Here is a 27,955-nt window from a genome sequence, read left to right on the forward strand (position 1 = left end):
AAACATTTAAATACATTTACTCGTGCCTATCTGAAATTGCACACAACTAAGTAAGTACTTTTATAACGTCTCACAGAGTAAGACAGAGTGTTTGTCAAGATTGCATTACTCGCAATATCAGGCAACACCATTGCATATGTACGTATATTTTATTTCCTAGTCTTAAAATTTTGTTTAGTAATATTTACTAGATGAAGAAAATCTGTCGATGTTTTTAGAACGGAATGTTTTAAATCATCACTATGTCTTATCATATTATTTATTTTATGTTTATCACATAAAAATTGTTATATGATAAACAAAATATCCTTTCAAATACTCTTATTTTAAACCCATTCAAACATTCAGGATTTAAAGATTTCTGACATATAAAAATGTTTTAATGAATTTTTGGTACAATTAATGTCATCTTTCATTTTTATTTGGAGCTATAAAAGATTTTAGTTTTCTATTTATGTAAAATGAATAAAAATCAAAATGTTAATTTCTAGAGATAAAAACTGTCATGTTTGCAAAAACAAAGCAACGGTAATGCATGCACATTCTAACAGATAGGTGACGACTCACATTGTTATATGGAAAAGTATTATAACAAATATTAACAAAACAGCAAATGAGTTTCATTTGTTTATAATTATATTTAATTATATATTTATTATTTTAAATCTGCATGTTAAAAAACTGTATAACCTATATCAATTTTATTCACACTGAGAACATGTAAATTTAATTTGAAAGGAATTTTTCATAAATAATTAATAGAAAGGCATGTACTTTATAAATACAGTTTTTAATTTTAATGGTGTGATAATAAAATAGTATTTGGAAACAATGAATATACAAAAAATGCTACCAATTGCAACAAAAGATTTAGAAGCTAAGGATGGTGATAGCAGAGGCACAATTAAAGTTATAGACCGTCCAACATTCATATTGAAAACGAGAGAAGGCGAGAACAGAGCTGTGTCACCAAATCAACGCAATGGTGGTAACAAGTATGAATAGTTCCTTGTTTAAAAATGTATGTAAAGCTATGTTTAAATTTTTAATCATTATTAGATATTTTATTAAATTGCAGGAAACAGGGTGATACATCTTCCAACGCTTCATCAAAGATACAGGACCGTATGTTCTTTACTCTCTTCTAAACTTTAAATCTGGATTTGTAATACAATAATAAACTTAATAGATATGTTTTCTTTAGCAATTCGTACTGTACTGTCTACGTGTCCTGAAATGACAAGTTGTGTAAAATTTATGGATGAAAATATGCAACTTTGTGAGAGCCCTCTTGAATTCCTATATGATCAACAAGATTTTTTAGTTGTAGGATGCTTAGGGGCTCAAGGTGTTGGAAAATCAACTATAATGTCCTTTTTAACATCTAATATTGCGTTAGTATAATTTAGAAGCTTTAACTGTACAATTATGAAATTTTATTAAAAACATTTGCTTCTCTTTTTTCCTTTTTTTTGCTGTTATAATGTGCATTTTATTAATATAGGTCTGGCATATTTCCAACTCAAGATACAATGCATCATGAAAGTGGTGCAAATTGCACTATTGGTATTGACTTTTTTGTAACAAAAAATCGAGTAATATATCTGGATACACAACCCATACTCTCAGGATCTACTATAGATTACTCTACATGTTATGATCAAAAAAAATCTACGACAGATTTTATAAATACAGAAACTAATTTAGAGCTGCAATCTTTACAATTTGCAGCATTTCTCTTTTCAGTTTGTCACATTATCATATTTGTACAAGATTGGTTTGTTGATCCAAATTTAGTTAGGTAAGTATAGTAATATTTTTATTGTACCACAAACTATTACAAATTATAATATAATTTATAGGTTTTTACAAACTGCGGAAATGTTAAAACCATCCTCGACTAGCAATATGGATCAAGATTATGTTGAATACTATCCTCATATTGTATTCTTACACAATAAAGCTGAATTACAAGATCTCACGCCTCACAGTATGGAAAATGTGAAAGTAATATACATGTATATACATATATATTGTGTTAAAAGCATAACAAATTACTGATAACTTGGAAATGTTACAATACAGTCTAACTATATATGCACTTCCAGGAATTTTATGGCAAATTATTCTCCAGTTCTAGATTACAAATCCATAGTGGTTTGGATATGAGTAATCATTCTATGGAGGCAGGTTTAAATTTATTTTTTATACCTCGTATTGTAAACGAAGGTACAGTGTTTGACATCACTCAATAATCACAACCATTCTAAAGTTTGTGTTAATTAAATCTTTATTTTTTAATCTTAGAAGAAGTTACAATACGCCAGAACGAGAAAAAGCTAATAGAAAAACTAAAAACAAAGATACATGGTGTCACCAGGAATCCAATGACACCATCTACCTTAACAGAAAAAGATTGGTAAATATAAGAAATAAAAGTAATTTATTCTCATTACATTTTATAATAATCATTTTATAATCATTTTATAAATTACTTAGGTACCACTATGTTTCAAGAGTGATGGAAGCAATTAAAAAAAGTCACCTTTCCTCCGAATATGGGAGATTAATGCCATAATCTTCAAGTACAGTACATATGCAGCGAATGAGTTGTGCATGAAGCAATGTGCGCAGAACTATATAAAAGGGTCATCATTTTTTGTATTTATTTATAACACAATCGCAGAAGCAGGAAAGCAATGATCTCCTAACTTTTCCCAAGTTATATATACATAACAATATGTAAAAGTTGAATAAATCAAAGAAAGATTAGAGCAATATACATTATTGTAATTATCCCAAATTTGCTACACTGCTTAGAAATCACTTTTTATTCGTTTTCAATCGATCTCGACGAAATACATTGACAAATCGAATAAAGTAAGCTTCGTTTACGAGTAATCTTCTTGTTCACTATCAGACTGTAGTATCGAGGCCATTTTTGCAACTGCTTGTAATTGTTGCCACTGTTGTTGTTCAGCAACCGCTTGTTCTTCTCTTGCTTTTGCAAATAATTCTTGTTGTTGTCTAAGGAGTTCTTCTTCCGGAATTCCCAAATTTTCTAATCTAGTGCTCTGACGTCTTCGTTTAGCAGCGACAGCTTTGCAATCTCGTAGAACCGCCTCAGCTTCTACGCTATAATCTCCAAATCCAAGTTTTTCAAGTGCTTGAAGAATATGTTCAGCGTTAATGGTTTTCTTCTGTTGTTGATTACAAATTTCATTCGCCTCGGAAGAAACTAAATGAATAAATTCTGTGCAACAATTTAATATCAATTCCCGGGATTCGTTTGCTACGCGTACATGTGGTAAAATTTCTTTGATTATCTTGTTGATCGATGCACGCGGTAATGTTAATTCATCGTCTTCCGTCGGTGATGTAGCAGCCGAGGCCATTTCTCCTTGTTTTCTGCAATGTTCAAATAAAAAATTAATCCGTTTTCTAATAAATATCTATAGATCATGGATTTATAATTGTTACTTTTCGTTTATCACTTATCCAACTTTCTTGTCGATTTATTGAATTTGCTATAGATAATAAATATCGTTGCAGTACATACATACATCCGTTGGTTTCTTAAATTATTCTGAACAATTATATACCAGGCAATAAATGAAAAAGAAAATAAAAATAAAGATTATGTACCAATTATCAGCGTTGTCTATAATCTTTTATTTTTTGTCTTGATATACTTGATGCACTTTCAGAAATTTCGGTACCATTTTAAAATATATACACTTTAAATCACCCAAACTTTTAATACGCACGTATCACCATATCTTTTTATTTATCACGAGGCGTATCGTTATATCGCATACTTGAAAATTGTATGTACTTCTTGCTACAAGAGAGATTATCAGATAAATTGTTTAATGATAATACTATGTTCATTCTGTAAAAGAAGATAACTTTTATAATATACTGTCCGGTATTTGATTCCACGATTATGTATAGTGCGATAATTTAATTACTCGTGATCAAATTCATTCGAAAATGAAATGTCGGTAGGAATGCAATCGTTGTTAATATATAGTACGCTTGTTTCATTTTATTTATGTAATGGAAGCTATGCGGGAGATACGAGCGAATTTGTTGGTAGTGTGCGAAACTTGAGTGTGACAGTTTTACAAGATCCGAAATATGTAGGAAAGCAAAATGCATATAAATATTTAAGATTGAATATATCTTGGTTACCACCAGACAGCGCTAGGCAGCCTTCCTCTTACAGGTAAACATTTACCAATGAAAATAAAAGATTGACTTTGTTACTGCGTTATTAATTTTTAATATCAATTTTCATACTTTTATATGATAGTGTTATAGTCACAGGCATACCAATAAGGGAGAGAACAAGTATCACAGAATGTCCACAAGGATCACTTTTCTTTATATTGAAAGACAGTACCAAACATAATGTAGTGCTCCCTGAATACAACGATTTATTTGATATTGCAGATCTGTATATACAACTCAATTGTTCTTACAAGGTGCAAGTCCTGGCAAATCCAAGGTCAAAATATATAGTAAATACACCTGAAGTAAGTTATTTACAGATCATACAAGAATATACAGTAGATGTAAGTTATTTATGCAAAACTAACAAGAAGGTTACATAAATTTTACAGGTTCTGTATACAGTTCCTGAATGTATAGATCATTTATGCAGTTGTGTTAATGCCAAAAAAACACTGCCGATTCCAAAAGTAAACATTTCTCAAAAAGAAAATGAAATTGTCGTAACTTGGAGCGCAACTTCTAACACATCCAATATTCAGTATTATACAATTAGGTACATATATGACAAAACTTGATGTATAATTAATATGGTTAGATTTGTCTAAATATGTATTTTGTAGCATTGGTGTACCAATCTTTATATCAAAGAAAGGACTGCCAGTTTATAATATGACAAAACTAGTACAAGTACCTGTAGATAAAACTGTATTTTCATGGGATTTAAAAGTCAATAATCAGTATATAGAAATTAAAGATGGTTATAAAATAGCAGTTAATGCTGTTAATCGTCATGGATGCTCTGGACTAGAGGGAGATATTATTATACATTTCATATCATCAGCTAATCGCAATATAGTAAGTCACTATTCAGAATTGAACTACTCAAAGTAATATACACAATATTAATATTCTCCTATTAATATTCAAAGAGAATAACTTTTTTAAGACTGGACCAAATGACTTGAGCATTTTTGAAAAGATAAAAGAATTAGTTTACTAGTTGATATATATGTCGGAGAAGAGTCAGGAACAGGGTTGTGGGCGTTTGATTTGGGCCCTTGGAGTTGGCCATTGTTGTGTGATAACGAAGATACGGCCTGATGCTACGAGTATGGACACTACCGATTCGACAATCAACAGCGGTGGTTGGGCACTTGCGATGTTAGTGACGTTGGTCTTAGGTTCGATAACAAATCCACGGTCTACGGGATGAAAGATATACTTGCTCTAACTCAAACTCACTGATCGTCAGGCGCTGCTCCCTTCGTCGGTGGGATCTCAAGAAGGAATGAATCTTCGTCTCAATGATGCCACAGAGGAAAACTATGATGGGGTGTGTCTAAGGACACGAGGTCATCGGATTCGTCGAGTATAGCCCTCGTTCCGGGAGTAAGGGAGATTGACGTCGCTGTCAATTGGTCAATTTGGGAAAATCTTAATTACCAGAAAAATCCACGTTTTACTGTCAAGTACCTCTATGGGTATTTCTTTTAATGAGGGTCATACTATAACTCCGCACCTTTGTTAGGCGAAGCGCCCGTCCCGTTGGCCGCGGCTACGTTCGACGACTGGCCTTGAGCCCAAGTTTATTATCACAAATCGCAAACAAGTACAATTGGGCAGGATGACGGCAGATTGTTTAATTACGACTGTAAACTTTAATTACAATTTTACGGATTTTCCCGAAGTTCCAGAGCGAAGGCTCTGGTGTCCTTTCATCTCCGACATATAAATATAATTTCGAAAAAATTGCAATTAGTTGGAATCGCGAAGGAAAAGGTAAAAATCACTTTTTATAACTTTTTTGTCTAGGCCCATAATGAAAATTTAAATAACACCTTTTGAAGGTTTGTGTCAATTATATGCATTCTGAAGATTCTATAAAGATCGGACGATGCAGGAACAAGCGACAGGCATCGAAAGATGTAAGGATTTTCAGATTTCAAGCTGAAAGTCTGAAGAAGTACTATTCTTAGCATGTATATAACTGATATAAACCTTTAAAATGTGTTATTTAAATTTTCATTACAGTCCTAGATAAACAAGTTACAAAATGTGACCTTTACCTTTTTCTTCGCAATTTCAACTAATTGCAACTTTTTCAAAAATTTTTTTATATATCAACTAGTAAACTATTCCTTATATTTTGTAAAAAATTCTCAAGTTATTTGGTCCAATTTTAACAAAGTTACTCTATTTTAACACTAGGTTTACGGGACCCGTCAATTTGACGGATTTCGAACTTCGAAATGAAATATCTCAAAAACCATAGCACCAATTTTAACCATTTTGCATCGTAAATTAATCATTTCATCTAAAGAATTTATACACAAAATTATTTTTTCCTAGGCTTTCTGATTTTTGAAATCTGTATGTAGTACACCTATCTCTACGGGACCCGTCAAATTGACGGGTAAACGAAAATACGCATCTTTCTTTAAAAAAATCGATTTATTTAAATTAAGTTTGAAAGGAACAATATTAGGCTTCGCGTTTAAATAAATTATTAATAAATAAAAAGTCTTCGTTTTAAATTATCACTAAAAAAATAACAATGACATTAACGGTTCAGGGTAATCATATCTATTGAGCACATTTTTTGCAAATATACTGAATGTTGTTTGTGCATTTTCCGCATACGATCTTTTTGCAATATATACAATAATTATTACTTCTATTTTTTTTTTGCAATAGCCCACTTGGCAACTTTTTCGCACTTCTGATGTTGAAGGTGACAGAAATGAAGCGTCTGATCTTTGGCAGATGTTCTCCTTGTTTTCTCTAGCTAATTCCTCGGCTAAACAAAATATGAATTCCTTTCTGGATATTTTCGATCCGATGCACTCTTTATATAATATCCACGCGTTTATCGCTGCAAAATCCAAAATATTGAAAAAAGACTTGAAGGGGCCATCGGAAACTCCCTGCTTTCACACTATATTTGCGCGTCATTTGATCAACGACGTCCACACCAAACTTTGTTTTATCGTAAAAAGCAATGGTTTCTGGAACACGTTTATAATTATCTTCTATTCGTACACCTGTATGTTTGGTGCTTAGAAGAAGGACTTTTACTTTAGGTTTACTCTTATACACAGTAAGTGCGCAGTTTTCTGATTTATATAAATCTGAGAAAAACAAAGTCATCTTGTCCCTTTTTCCTTCGCTGGTTTTCGCAGTTCTCTTTTATTCGACCGGATGGTCCCAACCAAAGTTGTTTTTTGTGCTAGCAATTTTTTGCTAGCAGGATGCTTGTAAAGAAATCGTCTGTCGTTACATTTCTGTCTCGTTGTAAATATGGTTCGTCTAATTTTAGTGTTACAAACTCGCTCAACGGTATTGAGCATCGAGTTTCATCTTTCCCCATATAAGGGAAACCATTCAAAATATATTTCGTTTGGACGTCAACTGCTAACCAAAACTTAATGCCAAATTTATGGGGCTTATTCGGCATATACTGCGTAAATCTGCACCGGACTTTCGTTGGAAATAATTGCTCATCTATTGAAATATTTTCATATGGCCTATAACAAGCCTGGCTATTACTTATAAACCTGTTCCATATTTCGGAAAATGCAAAATGGTTAAAATTAATGCTGTGGTTTTTGAGATATTTCATTTCGAAGTTCGAAATCTGTCAAATTGGCGGGTCCCGTAAACCCAGTGTTAATGTTATTCTTATTTTTTTTAGTGATAATTAAAAAAAGTCTTTTTATTTATTAATAATTTATTTAAACGCGAGGCCTAATATTGTTCCTTTCAGACTTAATTTGAATAAGTCGATTTTTTAAAGAAAAATGTGTATTTTCGTTTACCCGTCAATTTGACGGGTCTCTATCTCGTAGAGATAGGTATATACGAAACGCCTGTAAACCTAGTGTTAAAGAGTGCCCGAACATTAATGGGAGTATAAGAAAACATTAATTTGTGTTTTTCTTTGTTTATATCTTTCAAGTATTATTTTTTAGTGGTTTATACTAATTGGAATACTAACCATTTGTATTCTATTTGGAATTGTAAGTTTCTTATTGTATCGTAACTATAATTTCTTTATGATACATAACAGCAATAAGTCTGGAATATGCACAATTTCTGAATGTAAATGTAAATGGACAAAAGCAATACTACAGAAGTTCAACATTTTGTATATTAAATACGAATCAGAGGTAGGAAGATAATTTTATGTGCACAACATGCAACTCTTCTATTATTAGCTAAAATAATTTTCGTAGGAAGAATATATGGAAGGGACAGATAATTTGAAAGTGGCATTCAAAAATGTAAAATTAATACGTGAGCTGGGTACTGGACAGTTTGGAAAAGTATATCTTGGTCAGTTAGATGATAAAAACAATACTTCAGTTGCTGTAAAAATGTCTCAACAAATAGATATATCCAATAATTCTGAAACCCAGCAGGAATTTATAAAAGAAATTGAAATAATGAGAATGGCTGGAAATCATCCTCATTTAGTAAGCCTCATAGGTTACTGTATTAAACCTACACAACCAACATGTATCCTGCTTGAATATATGCAAGGTGGAGATCTATTAACTTACTTGCATGATCAAAGAAAGCAACAAAGTGAGAAAAACTTCATTATTAGCTTATTATAACTTCACTTACAATTAATAAGCTTAATATATAATAATTATCTTAATTCTCAGTTTTGTATGATATTATGTATTCTGCTATAGAGAATGAAACAAATAATTACAAACCTGGACAATATACAAATATTACCAATAATTGTAGAGAAGAAATTGATGTTTCAGAAAGTAAGTAGTTTATTGGCTTATTGTAGCTTCGAGAGCTTAAAATGCTTGATATAATCTTAATTTTCAGCTTTGTATTCTATGTGTTCTACGATACGGAACACAATGAATAGTTACAAATCTGGGCAATATATGAATATTATCAACAATTGTAAAGAAGAAACAGAATATAGAAAAGAAAATTGGATTGGTAGAATAAAAGGACGTCAATTTCTAAAATTTGCCACAGAAATTGCTATGGGCATGGAGCACTTGGAAGCTAAAGGAATTACTCATAGAGATCTTGCAGCAAGAAATATTCTTCTTAGCGCAGATTTCACTGCCAAGGTATTTAATCTAAATTTTATAATATTCTTAATTTCCTTGATATGCATACAATTTTAACAACAGTTAATAATAATATCTAGATTTCCGACTTTGGGCTTTCTCGCAATAGTGCATACGTGATAAAAAATACTGAGAAAAAAATACGTCATCTTCCAATTAGATGGATGTCTCCAGAAGCTTTGCATAACTTAGCCTTCTCTTCAAAAAGTGATGTATGGTCTTATGGAGTGGTACTTTGGGAAATTAGTACATTAGGTGCGTTTCCTTATGCAAATGTACAAGATGATCGCCTATTTCGTTATATTGTTCACGAGAACGGTCGTTTAGAGCAACCAGACAATGTTTCTTCGAACATTTACAAATTAATGCATTCTTGTTGGGCTACAGAGTGTGAGAACAGACCAAATTTTACGCAGTTGCTCTCCGAACTACGAATTCTAACCTCACATTCCAACAATTCTTTCTGGACAATGTCTAATCCCTGTTACGCATTACCATTCTCAGACAATATTGCATAACATAATTTGTTTTTTAAATATTCAAAAGAACAAATATTCCGAAAAATGAAAAATATTATTTATGTAAAAAGAAGAAATTAATGTTACTTACGTGTTATTCTGTCTATCTTATCTATTCAATGTATTCACGAGCGTCAATACAATCGGAATTTTTAAACAGAACACCAGTAAACATGTTTATGTGTTAACGTAAATCTGTTCACGGTTTTGATATAAATATATTTCATTTTTTGTATTTTTACAGTTTTATATTACACTAGTTTGCATATTTATTCATTCATATCAAAACAAATATGAGTACAGGGAAAATAATAAAAAAGAAATTTGACTCAATGAATCAAAATGAAATTTGGAAGCAGTCTTCTTATCATAAACTCTTGTTTTAAAAAGGCAAGCCTTTTAACTTTAATCTGTAGCCAACAGCCATAGACATACATATACATATATAAATATACAACAGGCCACGGCTTAATACTCATATACCGAAAACATAAAAAATGTCCGAAAATTGAGTCGTGAAAAAACAATATGGAAGACATGCTACGCATGCGCATGCTACGAATGTCTCAAATAGAGACGGAGACACTCTACTTCTCTCTGTCTGTCTCACAAGAACGAAGACTCTGTTGTTTTCCATGTTGATTTTTCACGACACAATTTTCGAACAGTTTTCCCTAGCGAATGTCGAGATCTGTTTATGTCGTGGACATGAGTGCGAGCTGTATAGAGATAGAATGCGTGAGCGAGAAAATGATATAGAAATAGAAAGAGAACGCTGCATAGAGACTCTTTGTGTCTTTGTCTAATAACTAATAACACATGACATGATTCATACAATACAAATATATAAGTAGGCGGTAATATATATATATATATATATATATAGGTGTACAAGAGGAGTCTCTGTGTATCTTCCTATTCTCATATCTACTTAGATACATGGTAACATATGACTATCTTTATTGTATCTCTATGGTGAGCATTTCATTTCCTTTCTGCTTATACACATGTATATACATATAGCTTCGTACGTGCTTCGTGTGGTAGAGGATGTTCTCATTTTAAGACTAAAATTTTGGCCGCATAGCGGTGTTATCGGTTTAACAACCACCTGCGAGGGTTAAATCATAGAAAGCTTATTTGTTTTTGTGTAACTTTTACGCACATCTAGTCGGTCTGTCATTCTCAAATTTTCTGCTTTAGTCACGTGCCTCACTGCCCCAATCATTCTACTTCGATCCACGTTCAATCAGCTGCGAATGCAAAAAAAGCTAGAAGCGCAAAAAAGAACCAAGCGTGCGCATTTGCAGTCGCTCATCACTTATCAATCATTAGAGTCATGCAAGAAGTAGGGAGAGAAAAGAGAGACGAGTAGAAATAGAGAGAAAAATATGTATACATACGATTGTGATTTGCGATTATGAAAAAAATTATGATAAAAATGTCTCCCGTGTGCGTTGTGCCGGATTGCAAAAGTGGCTCTAACTGCCGCAAAAAGTATTCATTATTTAAAACACCCAAAAATCTGGAATTAAGAAAGAAATGGGAGAAGGCCATTCCTGGAATAACAGAACTAAAACAATGGCAACTGATATGTGAAAAACATTTTATAGATGAATATATAATAAAAAAGTTCGTTCAAAGAGATTATTGTGGGAACATCATTTCTGAGGTAATTGGTATTACTTTGTGTATAGTTTATATTGTTATTGTAATAAATACGAAATGTTGAATGTATATATAGAAATATTTTTATTTAATTACTGAGCGACAGTTAAAATATTATATTGTATAATTGATATTAAAGATAATGCGCCGACCTTATTTACGAAAGGGCGCGGTTCCAACAATTTTCAGTAATTCAAATGCATCTTCAATTATTGAAGAAAAAGAACATAAATTACCTTCAAGTTCAAGTATAAATGCTCTTGAAGAAGAACTATATCCCAAAGGTAAATAATTGTGGGAGTAATTTATATTAATATCTTATACTATTTTATAATATTTTATGTGTATATATTTTTTACAGTTAGTAATGAAATTGTAGTTAGTATTAGCGATACTGATTTAATGGAAATCAGTAGCAAGGATGATTCAGAAATGTTAGGTAATAACAACAATTTGTTAATAATAACTTATTTAAATAATACATTAAATTATGAAACATGATAATGAGCTACGATAACTAATATTTATTGATATTAAGTCCTCATTATTTTTTACAGTTGATGAAAAATATGTGAATGATGAATTCACACACGATAAGGACAACTTAATCCTAATTATAAATTCTAATGATGGACATTTCATAGAACATAATTATGCATTAAATAATTTTTCAAAAACGGTCGATAATGCTTGCACAGGTAAGATAGAGGTTGGGGTTAAGAGGGATTAAGAGATGTATTTGATACATATTTAGCAAAATTATTTATACTACAAGAACAATGTTAAAATGTAATTTTATATTTTACTTAAACTTTTGTATATTCTTTTACATATCATAAATTGTAACTATAAGATTTAATCATATCAAATAGGCTATGTTGTTTACAGTTACTACGACATAAAAGTAAAAAAAATACATAACAGAGCTATATTCTATCATCGTTGTTTTTTATTTCCAGATTCCCTCTTGTTATCTGCCAATTGTCACAATAGATCTTCTATTGCAAACACAAATGCCTTAACTGATTCTTCGAATGTTTCTATAGAATATGCTAGTGAAGTTGGTAAGCTTTTTTGCTTTTTTTCAAATTTAAATTTTAAAAGGTATATTTACAAGTTGAATGCTATATGAATCCTTCTTTTAGCTATCGATAATACTAAAACGAAAGTACCAAAAGGTTGGGGTGTTTCTGAGAAAGTTAAAAGATTTACAAGATATTTATTATTTACACATACGATTACAGAAATAAAAAATAACGTTGACGTCCAAGTGCTAGAAAAATACATAATTCTGAATTGCTCTGATGGAACAGCGCGTTACTTCATACGCGAAAAGGAAATTAATAATGAAAATATACCGCAGTTTAATTTAAAAATTATTAATACAAGAATGTTAGTAGATGCAATGACAAAGTTTGAGAAAATGCATATTTGCGAAGGACTGGGTTCGATAGATTCAAATTTACTTCGACAAAATGATTCGTGAGAACATATTGAACCACTGGCGTCATAGTAAATGTATTTTATTAACAAAATATAAAAAATGTGATTATTGTAAGAAATTAAAAAGAATAATTATGCAAAGACGTATAGATCATTGAAAACAGGTGAAAAAGAATTCATATAAAAAATTATAATTTTTTGAAAATATATATCATCCCGGTATAATAGTTTACAATTTTCATAATTTGCACAATATCTGTTTATTTGATAGGTATTACGTAATCTTCATTGAAATGGTTAAATAATTGGAAGTAAGGCGATATAGATAACAAAATAAAAGATGATGAATTTTTAACTTGGACATTTTTAACTTGCTCACAATTTATGACTTTCCCTTAAGTTTACAATAAATCTGTGCATCTAATTTAGAGGTAAATATTTACTCATTTATATAAATAACTTCCTAGTATAACTATAATTGTAATTAATAAACGTTTCGATTTAGTGGAATGTATGTAAAAGCCTATTGAAGAAGAAATATAAGATTTTATTAAAAAGTTATAGTTCACTCATACCAGCAAAAAATAATATTGAACCTTGTAATTTACAGAAATTTGTCGATATTATACGCCAAGCTGCCGGTTACGATGATCACCATTGTTGTTTATCATATTTTAGAACCTAAGCAACAATTATATGAAGAACGAAGAAGATACACCAAAAATCCTGATAACTACTAAAGTCTTGAAAAGTTTACATGACTTCTTACTCAGCAAAATTATTATTAAAAAAAAAAAAAACTCGATGTACACAGTTATCCGTTATATTATATAGATAATGTAATTCTAGCGACTGATCATGCCTATTTTAAAATAGAGATTGTTGATTGTATAATTTATTGTACAACAGGTTTTTTGTCCTACATATCTTTTCTCACAATTGCATAGATAATATTTTATTAAAGGTAAGAAAGATTCATTTTTATAACAGAAATTTTTCTTATATCTTTAATTAAACAGCCATTGTAATGCGGTATTTAATCAAATATATGATAAATAAGTGGAAAAACGTTGTCATTGCTTAATTTAAGTCAAATTTTATTTTCATGATTTGGTTAAATGATCCTGTATCATATTAAGCAGCAAGAAACCTTTTTTATTAACGCAATCTATTTCGGAAATTCAATGCCGATTTTATGAAATTACTTTAATTTTATTCATTCCTTTAAAAGATTTGATTTTGTACTGTTTATTTTTTACATAATAACTATATTTCATTTATTTCAAAATGTTTCTACTAAGTAATATCTTTGTCTCGATTATCAAGTGCTTGAAGCTTTGGTTTTTTAACTTTGCGCTATGCAGGCAGTATAATTCCCGCAGGGAATTTTAAGCACTACCGCAATTACGGGTAAATGGTCATACCCACATATATATGTATACATCAATTCATAGACAGTATATCATTGACGGCGAATGGTAGGTTTTCATGAAAGTAACTACTGCTAATGCAAGTACAATGAATTTGTCAAAAAGAGAACGAATTATTATCAATTGACCGATATTTTTTTTCTCCATTCAGTTGTGGATGTACGATTATATGGGTGTTTGTCATTTATCGTAAAAATGTGTTTGCACTAAACGAGTAAAGAAAACTCTGCTTCTCGTATAGGAAAATATACGCTGTATGTTATTTCTGGTTGGTTAAGTTTCTCAATATTGTTTAATTGCAAAATTTTGTACATGTATTAAAGCAATTTGCCTCCTTTTAGTGATAAGTGTTGATAACAAGAAGGAAAGTGAGTACAACATGAGTGGGAGTGAAGTATCGGTTACTATAGGTTATGATACAGCCGTAGATGGTAAGTTAGTTTATTTATCTGTTTGATTTTCATGTTTATTTTTTCGTTGTAACTCTCGTCCTTTATGGTTACAAAAATTAAACAGTTGACACATTCAGTCGGACAATCGACTGTTATGTGAGCATTGTTTTTCGTCGCTTTGGTAGATTCGATATTTTTGTGAAATGTTATTTATAACGTTCGTGACTACCGATTACTCGTGTTTAACATTTGTACAAGCGAGTAAACATGAAGTAAACGCCACAATAAAGTGCTCAAATTTTGTGTTAAGTTGCCCAGTCAGGGAACTCGGACAGATTAAAGATGTATGTGCCCCAAGTGGAAAATGCAAATGTTGTAACGAGAAGTGTTATAATACTAGGTCCTATTCCAGCCAGCGCGATATCTCTGGTTTTAATATGACCAGCTGCAGTAGCAATTGCATTTGGCGGTGTACCTACTGGTAAGTGAAACGAGAAAGAGCAACATAGAGAGGCTGGCATCATCAAGTATAGTGGATGTATTCGTAAAGCGACACACTGAAAGAAGCAGTATATAAATACATAGTAAACAGTAAATGCATATTAAACAAAAATGTGAAAATAAATTGGCAAGCGAAAAAAGAAGATATCATTTAGGCATCGTTTAGAATTCCTTACCATTTCTGCCAAAACAGGCAAAATAATGTTTGCAACGGCAACATTAGAAGTCAGTTCTGTCACCATTTCCACAAACATACATACAATAACCAATATTGCAAATGGATGTATCGATTGTAAAGCTATAAGAGCATTTCCTAGAATGGAGGAAAGCTTGGAACTGGTGCTTCCAGCCGAGATAGCGAATCCACCACCCAAAACTAAGATCAAACTCCAATGCATCTTCTGATTTATCATTTTCCAACTAATCATGCTTGGCGATGGTTTGGTCGGACGATTAACCGGATCCGGATCAAACGATCGAAGGAAATCAAGTTTGGATGGTAATATGAAGAAGAGAATGGTAACGCAAGCAGCTGTTGTTGAGTCTTTCACGTTTCTGCAAAGAACTACGTTTGCTGAGTACATTTTGTTAAGACAAGCTTTTATTCGAGCAAGGGAAATATGAGGAGAAAGGGAAAGCGAAAGAGGTAGAAAAGGATCGAAGCAGTAACAATAATTATCAATGAATAAAAAAAAAAGATACCTACAAATCAGTAAGGTAACTTGGCCAACCCTGTACGAATCCGGGATTTCTGAAGAACCACAGGAGTACAACTGCAAAGAAAAGGATACCAACAGCAGATTCGTGCCACGTAATTGGGCCGAGTTCTTTGTATTTTTTCTCGATCACGGTCGCTGCAACCTTCTCTCCTTGCGAACCGATATCAATATCTTGTGCATCTTTGCTATTTGGTCTGAACATTCCCATGTACATAACTTGAAGCCAAAGCCATGTGAGGAAGCCCATCAGAAGCATCGGTGGAACAGAATAAAGCATCCAAGATGTTAGACTAATACCTGAACTGTTCGGGAATCGTCTGCAACATAAACGAACGATTGTTTCTCTTTCTTTCTCATTACAGTTAATCATTTCATAGTTTAAGAACGGTCGGTTGATAGATGAATAGACAATTTGGTGGATGGTTTGAAAGTGGGTCGTTCATCGAGAGCGCTTACTTTTCGAAGAATCCTTTTAACGTCAAGTTGGTGCCTGTTCCAACCAGCGTGCCAATGCCTCCGAGACTGGAAGCGTATGACGTTATGAGATAGTAAACCATCGTGACATGAGTCGGTTTCTTTGTCCTACAATTAATACAGAGAAAAGTTACAGTAATAAGCGTTGAATATCAATAGCGAAGAACTTTGTTGTTCTTTTGTCATTCATTCTTTTCCTCCCTATCTTTCTTCTTTTTTCTTGTTTAAATGCATTAACACTTTCACTATTAATGAAATTTAATTTTTTCTTCCTCAGAAGAGATATAATTCTTTTTTTCAGAAATGTCTTTGCATTCATCTTTATTATTAACCACTATTTAGGCAAACAATTGTCAACAATCAATGAGTAACAATAGTATACAGCTATCACTGGAGCACATTATTCTCCACCCGAGTAAGAATATGTAACAAATATTCGATAAAGTGCAGTTGACATGGTTATTTGATTTAGTCTTATTGATTCTATTAAGGAAATTTATCAATTGATGAGTTTGCGACTACGTACGGTTCCATACCCTCTTCACCTCCATAGTTATTTTCTTCTTGAATAAACATGTTACCCAAACCTTGCTGAAAATTCAAAGAAAAAAAGATAAAGTTCAATGTAGAAGATGCTTGTTGACAGTGGATTAAGTATATTTAATTGCTTACTGCTTCAAGTTCTAATAGAACAGTTTCGATAATGGGTAACATCATGGTCGTGGCAGCGGTATTTGAAATCCACATCGACAGAAACATGGTTACACAGAACAAGCCCAGTGTTAATCTGTAGATTGCATAATATGCATATTTTATGGCATGAACATACGCTCTTGTTCATAGATATGTATTACAACCCTATCTGTTGGTTTCATGTAAAACGTGATAATCGAGTTAACGAGGGGAATTATTATTGATTATTCGGAATTATGTACTTATGCAAGATAGTAGAATTGAGAATTATGTAAAATTATATAATCATGCGAAACAATTTAAAATCGTAAAAATTGTCTGCCATGTATATTGTCATTTCGAGTACTTCGATATAAATTTCATTGAGAGAAATTTAGAAAATTCAGAGTCGTTACATGATATAAAAAATGATGAGTAGATTGATAGAATCAAAGAAGTGGAATGTAAAAAGAAATTCCATCCGCTACCGATAAGGAAGCAGAAGATGATGAGTAAACGAAAGACTATTAAATGCTTTTTGGCATCCTGAATTACCTTCGATGACTGCAGCCGATCATTTTAATGATCAGTAGCGCGATGCGCATATGCAGGCCAGAGTTTTCAATAACGATCGCAATCACCATGCTACCGATAAACATCATCGTGGTATCGTTCATATAGCAGGTACAGGTATCGCCGGTATTCATTATACCCATCAGTGGATAGAGAACGACAGGAATTAAACCTGTGATTGGTAAGGGAAGCACCTCGGTCATCCAAAACATTGCCATCAGACCAACCACGTATAGACATCGCATCGCTATTACCTGCGTTCAATTGACACGTAATTCTTTACGTATGAACATAAGAAAACTAGAAAGAAAAAGGTAGAAAATAGGGAATATAAAATAGAAAGAGTAAAGGTGGAAATGGATAAAGTGGATAAAGTAAAGAAAAATTAACACTTTAACGGTCAGATCTTCTTGAGTTGGGGAATGTACAATTGAAATGTATTTGCTCTTTGTCAGTATAGTAACAGCAGGCTTTTTGTATTTTCAGTGATGCATAAAGTACTCTTATTGAAATAGGAAAAGGAAGTGAAAGATGGAACATAATAAAACAATAATAAGAAAAAGTGTAAAAGATAGTAATAGAGCAGTAGAAGAAAGTAAAATTCTAAACTATGGGAAAGAAGATAGTATAAAAAAAAGACTACTGAACACTGATTACACAAAAACTAAAGACACGAATTAAGAATTGTGTGCTATTATTTAATTTTCAATATAAAAGGGACGGCGTTAACAAGACAACATATTGCAATATGTTTTAACGTTAGATGTTTGTCACAATTTCGATTTCATAATGCATCAGTGGACAAACCGATCATTAACGTTCTGAAAGGACTGTAAAGAGTCACTTTTTGAAAATTGAAAAAAGATGGTGTTATGAATTACGTATGTGCGGAATTCTTATATTATGTATTTCCACGTTTATGATCTAACGATTTTAAAGATATTTATATGCGATATATAGGATATTATGATAGCTTTGAATTATTAAGAATCAGAATGGGGGTAAAAAATAAATGACAAAGAGTTACACGAGAATAAGTTATAAGATTAAAGAGGAGAGAACAGTAAGACAAAAACAGGAAGAAAGTTACAATAATGATAAAACAATTATATAACTAATGTAAAGGAAAACTATCTTGGGACGAACCTCGGTAGTCTCTACCATAACGATAGGAAACAGAATCAGTGGCCATAGTACGATTACGAACGATCTCCAGTAGATTGAAAGGAATTGTATCAACAATCTTGCAAATCCGTCTGTCTTTCTGAAAGGATAACACAAATGACTGAAGAGATGAATAGTAATGAGAATGGGAAAAGAAGATTGAAAAAGAACATTATTACAGCTGATAACAAGTTTAGCTAAAAGCAATATGGTACTACGGTAATTAAAAGTTATTATTTTCTATATATATAATATAGAATATAAGAAGGATATGAGAAGTGAAGATCTTGATCGAATCTCTTTTTTGTATTTGTATCATATCAAATCGATTTAAGCTTTCCATGTACTTTTTATTTATAATCTACGGCTCAAGAAGTTTGAGCTGGATCTAATAGTTTAAACAACAGTTCCTTAAATAAACAATTTTTGTCGATATGAAAAGAGACTTGAAGAAGTTCCCATAAGAACAGTGTTATTTTGTATTTTTTAAATTTATTATTATTTTTAGTAATGTTCAGAAATCTGTTTTCTTTTACAGATTGAGAATGTGATAAGAAAAATATTATATGTACATGTATAATCCTACTTAAGAAATACAAAGGTACTTTTGAAGCCTTCTCGCATTGATAAATTGTTGTTTAAACCATTGTTTAAATCGTTAAAATCAGTTAAAATATTTAAACCGTGAACGATTCTATATGTCGATATAAAATATACGGAAAAGTTCAATCGGTCTGAATGATGATTTGATACGAAAAAGAAAAGATAACAAAACAAACAAGATCTTCAATTTATTATCCAGATTAGTCAGAATGAAAATAGTGACTTTTAGTTGCTCTAGTGATATTTAGATACTATCATATTTGGTCGAAGATCTACTGTTAGAAATAATATGATGATTTCATTATTTTACCACGAACATACTTCACCCCTTTTTCTGCTTCTTACGTAATAAACGATAAACTATGATCGATTGTCAATCCGATGCGTACCTTCTGTTGGTGGAATCGATGATTTCCGGATAAGCATCATCGGTCTGTGACGCCATCGTTCTTTGTCCAGTCGAAAGCCATGTACCTAGCCAGAGAAGAAATCCAAATACAGTTACGTTTATGAAGCGTTTTTTCTATATAATCGAGGAAAGAAAAGGAGAAGGTGTCGAAAGACTTATCGCGGATCACTCGAAGCGCTCGCTTTATGAATTAATTCACTATATTGAGTTAACATGGGAGATTGCAAAATTCAAGACGAGCGTATTGTAGTGCATCGTTTTCTTATGATTGTTAATACAATGTCGAAACGATACAAGTAGTTCCGCAATTGGTCATTCTTCTGTCACTACCTCAGTGCTTCTCTGTGCTCCCTTCTTTTATACCGCATGCTCGGATTACGGGCTAAGTAATTTCACTAACAAGCGGCACCGAACGAGATTGACCTGAAAGGTCTCGCACGATGGGTTATCCTAACCATGTCGTCCATTTTACGGTGTTCGCCGTTGAAGTTGCTTTTTCTACGCTATTGCGTATTCGCGTCTTTAAATGGATTCAATTCCGTGGTATTATGCTATTTCAACGGTACTACAATCAACATATTGTCCCGTTCCTAGTTCGCATGTAAAAAAATGTATATCAACAAACAAAATACTTGTACTGATCCGTATTCATGCGATCCTGAATTTGACTTTAGAAGTTTAAAGATGTTGAAGAACAAACGCTGTAACAGATGTTCGTGTATGTTCTACTTCTTTAGTTGTGTTTATAAAAATATGCGTTTGCATAAATATTCACGGTCTAGTTATTATGTTGTTTTAGCCAAGTTAAAATATCGTTCGATCGCCATTTGAAAAATTGAAAAATACTGTACTACAGAGTATCGATGCAGCGCACAACTGCACGTTTTGCGCCTTTCCTTTCAATTGTTCGAATCGGTTGTTGGCATCGTTGCATTAAAAAGACAGTCGAGACAAAAATAAAGATTCGTGTTTACAATTGTGCAGCAATTAACCAGTTATATCGAGTCTGTACGGTTTCGAAGCGTTTGCAATTAAACCACGTTCCATTAACCTTTTAACCGAATCATCCGTAGAACAAAAATACCTATACTTTTGAAAGTAAATGTCAATAACGACTAGACTGTGGATATTTATGCATTCATAGAAAATTTAAACACGACGAAGAAGACCGGCATTTATAAATATCAATCAGCCAGTTTTTTCTTATTGAAGGAGTTCATTATACTTGACATCATTATATAGGCGTCGTGTATTTAAAACAGATCGTAAGATGCAAATGATTTATTTAATTTGAATGTACCATTGGCAAGGTTTTAGATAGACAATTTAAGTTTTGTATAATGCACATGATATTCCTAATTCCACAAGAAGATACTAACAATAAGTATTACTTTCGATTAGTCTGTCGTTAATTCGTATATTCTTAGCTGCAATCAAGGTCAATTGACCAAAATATCCACATACTTATGGACAATCGTGTATTTACTATTAAACACTCTGAGGACGGCTGCTCTGACAAGCATATAGCCTGAATTCCCGGGTGTTTTTAAAGCGATCGAACAAAATTCAAAGCGAGCAATATTTACTATTATTATTATAGCATTTAATATTTAATTATAGTATATAATATTATTATTATAGTATTATTCAAGTATGTAATGTAAAAACACTTTCATAATATCTCGTTTATAGCATCCATTGCTTTTCTTACTGTTTTATTTAACAGTATTTAACATTTTTATAGGATACTGCATGAAGTGTGGAATCCGCAGAGTGTTAAAAACATGATCGAAACCCGAAGAACCTTTAAATTGTAGAATTTACTTTCAGCAGAAATAAACAATAGCAAATTATTATGTTTAAGAAGTTTCTAACGAAGAAGAAGAAGTAATTCAATGAGCAGCGATGTTGTTCGTGTGTGTTCACTTGGATCGATTTTTTCTTACTTTTACCAGTGCAGAATGTTTAAGAATGCCTTTTTATCGGTTCTTTTATCTCAAAGTTTGCCTCTTGACTGGTACCGAAACGGCAACAAGCCATGAATTCCAGAAGAGTCAACATACTGAGCTTATACTTTATAATAGCTTATAGCATTGCACCGACATCGCGAAATCGCATGGCCGTGAGAAATCGGGAACCAAAGACAAAATAAGATCCTAGGTCGAGTATCATTGCAAGCAAAATCACTATTACAACGTGAATTTTTATGTATACGTCGAAGAAGATTTTAAGGGGCAAAAATGCATGGAATGCACACAATAAGCTACGAATGGTTCTTCGTCAAAATATTTGAATATTTACCATCGAAAACTTCCGTGTATATTTTATATCCGTCAGATAAAATATTTTGAAATTTCACTAGCGCTGTGACGAGACACGAACAAGACGATCGTTATTATTATTATACGATTATATCGGTAAAATGTGAAAGTAATCTGGAAATATACTATATATACAGGGTGGTTGGTAATTGGTGGTACAAGCGGAAAGGGGGTGATTCTACGCGAAAAAAGAAGTCGAAAATATAGAATAACAATTTTTCGTTCGAGGCTTTGTTTTCGAGAAAATCGACTTTGAATTTTCGCCCGGTACGCGTGCGGTACGTTATAACGGATCTCACTGTAGATCGTTGTCTCGATGGAAAAATTTAAAGAAAAAAAAAATTTTTATTCTATATTTTCGACTTCTTTTTTCGCGTAGAATCACCCCCTTTCCGCTTGTACCACCCTGTATATTCTAGATTCACATTGTGTGCTAATTTTTTCATAAATATATGTTTGCAGTAGATGCCTCGTAATTTCTATAGTAATATAGATAGTAGTATAATATAGTTGAAGTTACGAGACATTTACTGCAAACATATATTTATGAAAAAAATAGCACACATATATAAAATATATGATATCTTAAAAATATAATGTACTACATATAATATATTATATATAGATACTATACTATGTACTATATATATATATATATATATATATATATATATATATATATATATATATATATATATATATATATATATATATATATATATATATATATATATATATATATAGTAGTATAGTATAGTGGAAATTACGAGACATTTACTGCAAACATATATTTATGAAAAAATTAGCACACGACGTGAGTTGTATGTTAACAGTAATCTTAAATATATCAAGACTTTTTATTATAGTGGACAATTGATTGTTTAAATGGTTTTGTGATCTTTGGAAAATGCATACTTGTACTGAATATCCTGCAGCTTCTATAATGTAGTACGTATTCAAATCTGTTTCGAACATTACCTTATTCAAAGTAATCATGATAATCACACGCACACGCATATAACAATGATAGTTTTCCATCATATGTTTCTTCTGGAGAGCGAACGTATATTCTATATGTTTTGAGAATGAAAAGTATAAATAGTATCTCAATACTTTCTTATCGCGTTAACATAGAGTATCTACAAAAAGCATTTTCACGTATGCTAATTTTTTAATAGATTTTTCTCTATCATATCTCATATTACATTTCCATCGTACCAAACTTTTGTAATCACGTGAAAATGCTACCGAGTGATGTATAACTTAATATACTTGGTTCTAATTAATTAGTACGTAAATGCTATTATAACTACAATGGTATGCGAGTACTTTTTCATAGCCACTGTATAAAAATATATATCACCCAATATAAAAATTAGAAGCTTCTGACTTGTTCTATGGTTATGGGATGTTGCAGCGTATAATGACGACAGTCGTGTCTCATTATGTAGTATTAATAAAATTTCCAAATATTTCATACAACACATATAATACGCATATTTTAATGACAATGTGAGTCATTTCTGTAGCTCATTGTTGTCTCTCAAAAGCGGAGTGCACAATATCAAAGATAAGGGTTGATAAGCAAAATATTAATTGGGAGAAAGATATTTGATCGACAGAAGCTTTTGAAAAAATCTTAATACAATTTTAAACGTGTCATGCTTGGTTCCTTATCACTAGAATTTCAGATGTTTACACGCAGATTTATATTTTTATCAACACAACTAAGGAAACAGAAAGACGTTGGTTTCACTTATTAAATGTTATAACGAATATTATTATACAAACATTTTTTTATATTAAACGCTTTCTATGCACTTGTGCAACCGTCGATCATCAATTTTCCATAAATAACAAATGCATAAACATACTCATATCGTATAAAAATATGTAACACAAATGACAAAAATGAAAAGTTTTTAGCTGGCTTCATAGTTATGTCTGCATACAACCCTTAAATATAAAGTATTATAGTACACACGTTGGCTCTACGAATTTTATTGGTACGTTAAGACACGTTTTGTTAAAACGTGACACAATATATATATATATGTATATTGATTTTTAATATTCATGATAACGAATATGAATAAGTTGGCAAAGATTTGAGACATTGAAGATCGATATATCGTACGTATACGAATTGAAATCGTTCGATTGGATATCGCGTGGCCGGACAATGAACGCGTACATTCGAACATGAACGGGATCTCTAATCACCGTTGATTCTTCAATCACCGTAATACAGCTCGTACGGTATATCGTCGGATGATTATTATTGTATTTGCCGCGTATTCTCGTTCACTTTCCCGCGAACCGATCTCACCAAGACAGAATCGAGTCGTTCGATTCGCTTAAAAATCGACCGTTTCCTTTGATCGTCGTGCACACTTTTCTCTACCACTGCCTCGTTTCGTTTGAAGAATCGAACCCACTGTCGTTTGAACTATCACCCTTCTTTTTTACTTCTCTTTCTCTTATTCAGTTGTTCCTCCCGCCTCTTGCTCCTTCTTTTCTTTCTAACTACCACTCTGCTAATACTCTACCACCACTTTTTCTTCTTCTTCTTCTTCTTCCGCTTCTCCTTCTTCCTACTCGTTTTCTCTTGTTTTTTGTTACTTACCCCTACTTTGTGGTTCGTCCTCTGCCTGCTTAGTTGGTTCTCCAACGACTGGTAAGTGAACTCAACGAAGCAGCGACTCGTGACAAACGTATCATTCCCCGTCTCTCGACCTTGATACGTCGATGTTCTTATTGCAAGTTTACCCGTGAACGTAATCTACCAATCACCCACGTGGAATTCGTATTTCGACGTGATCAATCGCTTTTTTGCTACCTTTGTTTTTTGCTTTTGGCGATACTCGGGAAACGCACGAAAAGAGAAAAGAAGAATTCGATCATAGCTCAGAGTTTCAGGGTGTGAGATCGTGAGAATCGCGTAAACGTGTCAAAGAACGAAATTACATTTTCAACAATTTTCAAGTTCTTCTTACTTTTCTCACGTACATAATAAAGTTTGTCTGTCGTTTGCGATAACGAGCTAATGGATATATTCTTGATTGTTATTTATTTAGTAAGATTAATTGGAATTTTTTTAAATAAGTATACATTTCAATAAAGGAGAATAAAGTACGCACGGCGGCGTTTAAATCAATTTAATCCCGCTAGTAATTAATCCCGCTCACGCTATCGTTCGTCCTCGTGTTTATTACGTGACGCATCCCATGGTTCAAACAGGCCGCTGAACGTAGTTAGAGAAAATGCAAACTTGGAACGTGTCGAAAAAATTCGCCAAATAAGACCGAGCGAACTGTACAGACACAGTCAGTCAGGAACTTGTTGTCTCATCTCACTTGCCAAACAAACTAAAAACGTACATTGTCACAAAATTATTTATATTTACGTATTCCTATTTACGTACAATTAGTTGCAACAGTCAATTTATTTTGTGCAATTTATTTGCATGTTCTTGTATTTTTCTTTAGCCTTGTGTAATTAGTTTAGTGAACGAAACACGACTCGATTTTAACGCGATTTTTCCACCGTTTGCCACGATGTAGCAGAACATATTTTGAACCTTGGTTCAACGCTGTCGAGCGTACTACGAATGTCTACGAGTAAAAAAGTTTCGAAAATACTTTATATTCATAACGAAACCACTGTTACCTCCGGTAAAATAAATGGGGAATGCAGCTTGCTTTTTTCATGACATTGTAAATAAGACTTTACAACAAATTCAAAAAGCATGATATTTTTATTAACTTGATACTAGGTTCGTCATAGTGGAAATAATATTTCATTTAAAATATCCAATTTACATTTCAGAAAGATAGAATTACTAAATACGGTATGTGGAGTTGCACATGTAGCCACTGTAGTAATAAATAGCAGGTTATTCCAACTTCTGCAAAGATGCAAAATTTTGTATTGCAGAAGATAGTATGCAATTTGAACGGGCATTAAACTAAAGTGTACTGAAAACCTGGTATTAAGTTAATAACAGTATCGTGCAATATGCCTTTTGAATTTGTCATAAAGTGTTCTATAATGTCATGGAAGATTTGTGTTTTTCAATGTGACCTTGGTTTTGTTGTGAAAACAAAGTATTTTCGGAATTTTTTTTATCTTCATCCATAGTACGCTCGACACCATTAAACTACGGTGTAAAACATTTTCTGCTACACAACCGCAAATGGCAGATAAATAGCGAGACGCGTTGCACTGAACGTAACACTGTAATTGTATATGCTAGTAAAGTGCAATTTGTTTTAATAAATCCCCATCCATTGTACAACTTTTACATGATGTATTACTTTCTACCATGTCGTTCGATTACTTTCGTTATTTATTAGATACAGTTAGCCAAATACACGTATACTTTGACGAGCTTTAATCTAGACTTTTTCGAAAACAAAGTTTCCTACGTAATTTTATTCCATTCTTCGTTTCTCTCTTATTTCCAGTCACATAATCTCTCTGACTCATGTGTCCAGATTTACGAACATCGTATGGTATATACCGATCTTGTGTCTCCATTTCCCTTCTAGAACTTGATGCATATCATGAGATACACCACCCCTTATTTTTTGTTAGTCTCTAGCCTTTAGCTAATCTAGGTCTCCTATATCTTGACGCGTATCGATAGAAGCTGGCAGAATAAATTATGGCTAAAAATACGAGAGCGTTGTTACCCGATGTTATCAGATTTCCTTCGAGTCTCTTTCAAGTTTCAAAAATATTAATTGTCATTTATTTAATAGTACCGTTGGAACACCGAGGTAGTTTTGGACAGAACTCAATATCATAGAAATAAAGAATTATCATAAAGCAAACTAGTCGAGTAGTTAAATCTATTTGAAAACGTAAGTTATTTGAATATCTGTTGTTTCATTTCATGTATATTTCGTATTTGTTTCTTGACTTAATCAGAAAGCAAATATACAAATGTTTATCTATGGTAGAATTTGGAATCTCTACGAAAAAATCCTGATGTGTGCGTCTATGTATGTATTTCTTACATATTTCTTTTCACACTTTCCAATCTGATAAAACGTTTCAGTAGTTCGAGTTCTTTCTAAAACGAATATTTCACGCGAGGTAAATAGATAAATATATTTCTTATACGCGAAAGATAATTATTTGTTATCCTTTAGTTTTCACTATCATTTGTAACGATCGAGTATTTAGAAAAGAAATTATTTAGAAATTGTAATATTAATTTATTTCAAATTAGTAAGCCTGGCATTTACGCTATTTACAAACAATTTTATTTTCAAGTAAACACGTTTGCTATTTTATTTGACGTAATTATTTATATTTTTTCATTCGCTATTTTCATTTCCAATAAATTTCGAATAAATATACTGTTCATTATATATATATATATATATTTCGATGAACCTCTACTTACTTTATCGTCGCGAATGTAGCCAATCTCTATCAGTACGAATGTGGACGCTACCAGAGGCTACGAGTAATGGTAATAGGATGGTCGAGATGACAGCGAATTCAGGTCCACGGGAGGACTAGTATCAACGCGCTACTCGATTCGGGTAACTCAATCGGCCATTCGTCCAACAACTCACTCACCAACTGACTAACTCTAACTCTCACTCTAACTCTGTCAATCCAAAAGAGGCTGCCCTTATATACTCCTGTCCCCGCTTTTCGGGTTAATCTTTGTTTTAAGGAAAGCCATATAATTATTTCATACCTCTGTCAGGTACA

General features: G+C 32.3%; 6 protein-coding genes across 19 annotated transcripts in view; 4 read left to right on the plus strand and 2 right to left on the minus strand.

Annotated features, from left to right (window-relative positions):
- Positions 1–2,778, plus strand: LOC126874466 (nonsense-mediated mRNA decay factor SMG9). 10 transcript variants are annotated; one of them, XM_050636571.1, is made up of 10 exons: positions 385–528; positions 820–995; positions 1,079–1,125; positions 1,190–1,243; positions 1,325–1,394; positions 1,505–1,801; positions 1,863–2,007; positions 2,109–2,229; positions 2,308–2,419; positions 2,500–2,778. In XM_050636571.1, exons 1-10 carry the CDS (start codon positions 478–480, stop codon positions 2,576–2,578), a joined length of 1,152 nt encoding a protein of 383 aa, XP_050492528.1. In that variant the 5' UTR covers positions 385–477; the 3' UTR covers positions 2,579–2,778. The 10 variants fall into 10 exon arrangements, 8 of the variants coding, with proteins under 8 accessions (XP_050492526.1, XP_050492527.1, XP_050492528.1 ...); XM_050636572.1 differs by having other exon boundaries at positions 1,205–1,243; XM_050636569.1 differs by lacking the exon at positions 385–528 and adding an exon at positions 1–138 and having other exon boundaries at positions 1,190–1,394.
- LOC126874470 (protein Dr1) lies at positions 2,425–11,402 on the minus strand. Of its 2 annotated transcripts, none has more exons than XM_050636581.1 (2): positions 11,260–11,402; positions 2,425–3,408 (listed from the first exon to the last, which is right to left on the minus strand). In XM_050636581.1, exon 2 carries the CDS (start codon positions 3,393–3,395, stop codon positions 2,892–2,894), a length of 504 nt encoding a protein of 167 aa, XP_050492538.1. In that variant the 5' UTR covers positions 3,396–3,408; positions 11,260–11,402; the 3' UTR covers positions 2,425–2,891. The 2 variants fall into 2 exon arrangements, with proteins under 2 accessions (XP_050492538.1, XP_050492537.1); XM_050636580.1 differs by lacking the exon at positions 11,260–11,402 and adding an exon at positions 9,948–10,389.
- Positions 3,415–9,941, plus strand: LOC126874472 (vascular endothelial growth factor receptor 3-like). The gene is given in 8 exon segments (XM_050636583.1): positions 3,415–4,228; positions 4,316–4,538; positions 4,626–4,789; positions 4,857–5,091; positions 8,205–8,402; positions 8,469–8,820; positions 8,992–9,338; positions 9,419–9,941. Coding segments are annotated over 8 exon segments (2,187 nt in total). The 5' UTR covers positions 3,415–3,998; the 3' UTR covers positions 9,857–9,941.
- Positions 11,277–13,644, plus strand: LOC126874467 (uncharacterized). The gene is made up of 8 exons (XM_050636574.1): positions 11,277–11,528; positions 11,664–11,808; positions 11,886–11,963; positions 12,082–12,222; positions 12,484–12,588; positions 12,670–13,131; positions 13,239–13,398; positions 13,578–13,644. The coding sequence occupies exons 1-6, from the start codon at positions 11,277–11,279 to the stop codon at positions 13,008–13,010; spliced, it is 1,062 nt and encodes a 353-aa protein (XP_050492531.1). The 3' UTR covers positions 13,011–13,131; positions 13,239–13,398; positions 13,578–13,644.
- LOC126874462 (GPI transamidase component PIG-S) overlaps positions 13,630–27,955 on the plus strand; it is a 22,019-nt gene continuing 7,693 nt past the window's right edge. Inside the window, exons 1-2 of one of the 2 annotated variants that reach the window (XM_050636538.1) lie at positions 13,630–14,665; positions 14,739–14,828. In XM_050636538.1, coding sequence (XP_050492495.1) covers positions 14,777–14,828 — 52 coding nt within the window. In that variant the 5' untranslated portion in view covers positions 13,630–14,665; positions 14,739–14,776. The remainder of the gene's footprint in view (positions 14,666–14,738; positions 14,829–27,955) is intronic. The other variant, XM_050636539.1, reaches the window with a different exon arrangement.
- The window catches only part of LOC126874461 (protein I'm not dead yet), a 15,734-nt gene continuing 2,616 nt past the window's right edge, over positions 14,838–27,955 (minus strand). Inside the window, exons 1-10 of one of the 3 annotated variants that reach the window (XM_050636534.1) lie at positions 24,852–25,360; positions 19,885–19,969; positions 18,875–18,992; positions 17,711–17,982; positions 17,156–17,270; positions 17,010–17,074; positions 16,466–16,591; positions 15,997–16,326; positions 15,467–15,845; positions 14,838–15,346 (exon numbers count right to left, since the gene is read on the minus strand). In XM_050636534.1, the coding sequence (XP_050492491.1) occupies positions 15,095–15,346; positions 15,467–15,845; positions 15,997–16,326; positions 16,466–16,591; positions 17,010–17,074; positions 17,156–17,270; positions 17,711–17,982; positions 18,875–18,992; positions 19,885–19,940 (1,713 nt within the window). In that variant the 5' untranslated portion in view covers positions 19,941–19,969; positions 24,852–25,360 and the 3' untranslated portion in view covers positions 14,838–15,094. Of the gene's footprint in view, positions 15,347–15,466; positions 15,846–15,996; positions 16,327–16,465; positions 16,592–17,009; positions 17,075–17,155; positions 17,271–17,710; positions 17,983–18,874; positions 18,993–19,884; positions 19,970–20,234; positions 20,517–24,851; positions 25,361–27,955 lie in introns of those variants that run through there. The other 2 variants (XM_050636535.1, XM_050636536.1) reach the window with 2 other exon arrangements.

This window comes from Bombus huntii, chromosome 16 (genome assembly GCF_024542735.1).
Source record: "Bombus huntii isolate Logan2020A chromosome 16, iyBomHunt1.1, whole genome shotgun sequence".
Lineage (NCBI taxonomy): Eukaryota > Metazoa > Arthropoda > Insecta > Hymenoptera > Apidae > Bombus > Bombus huntii.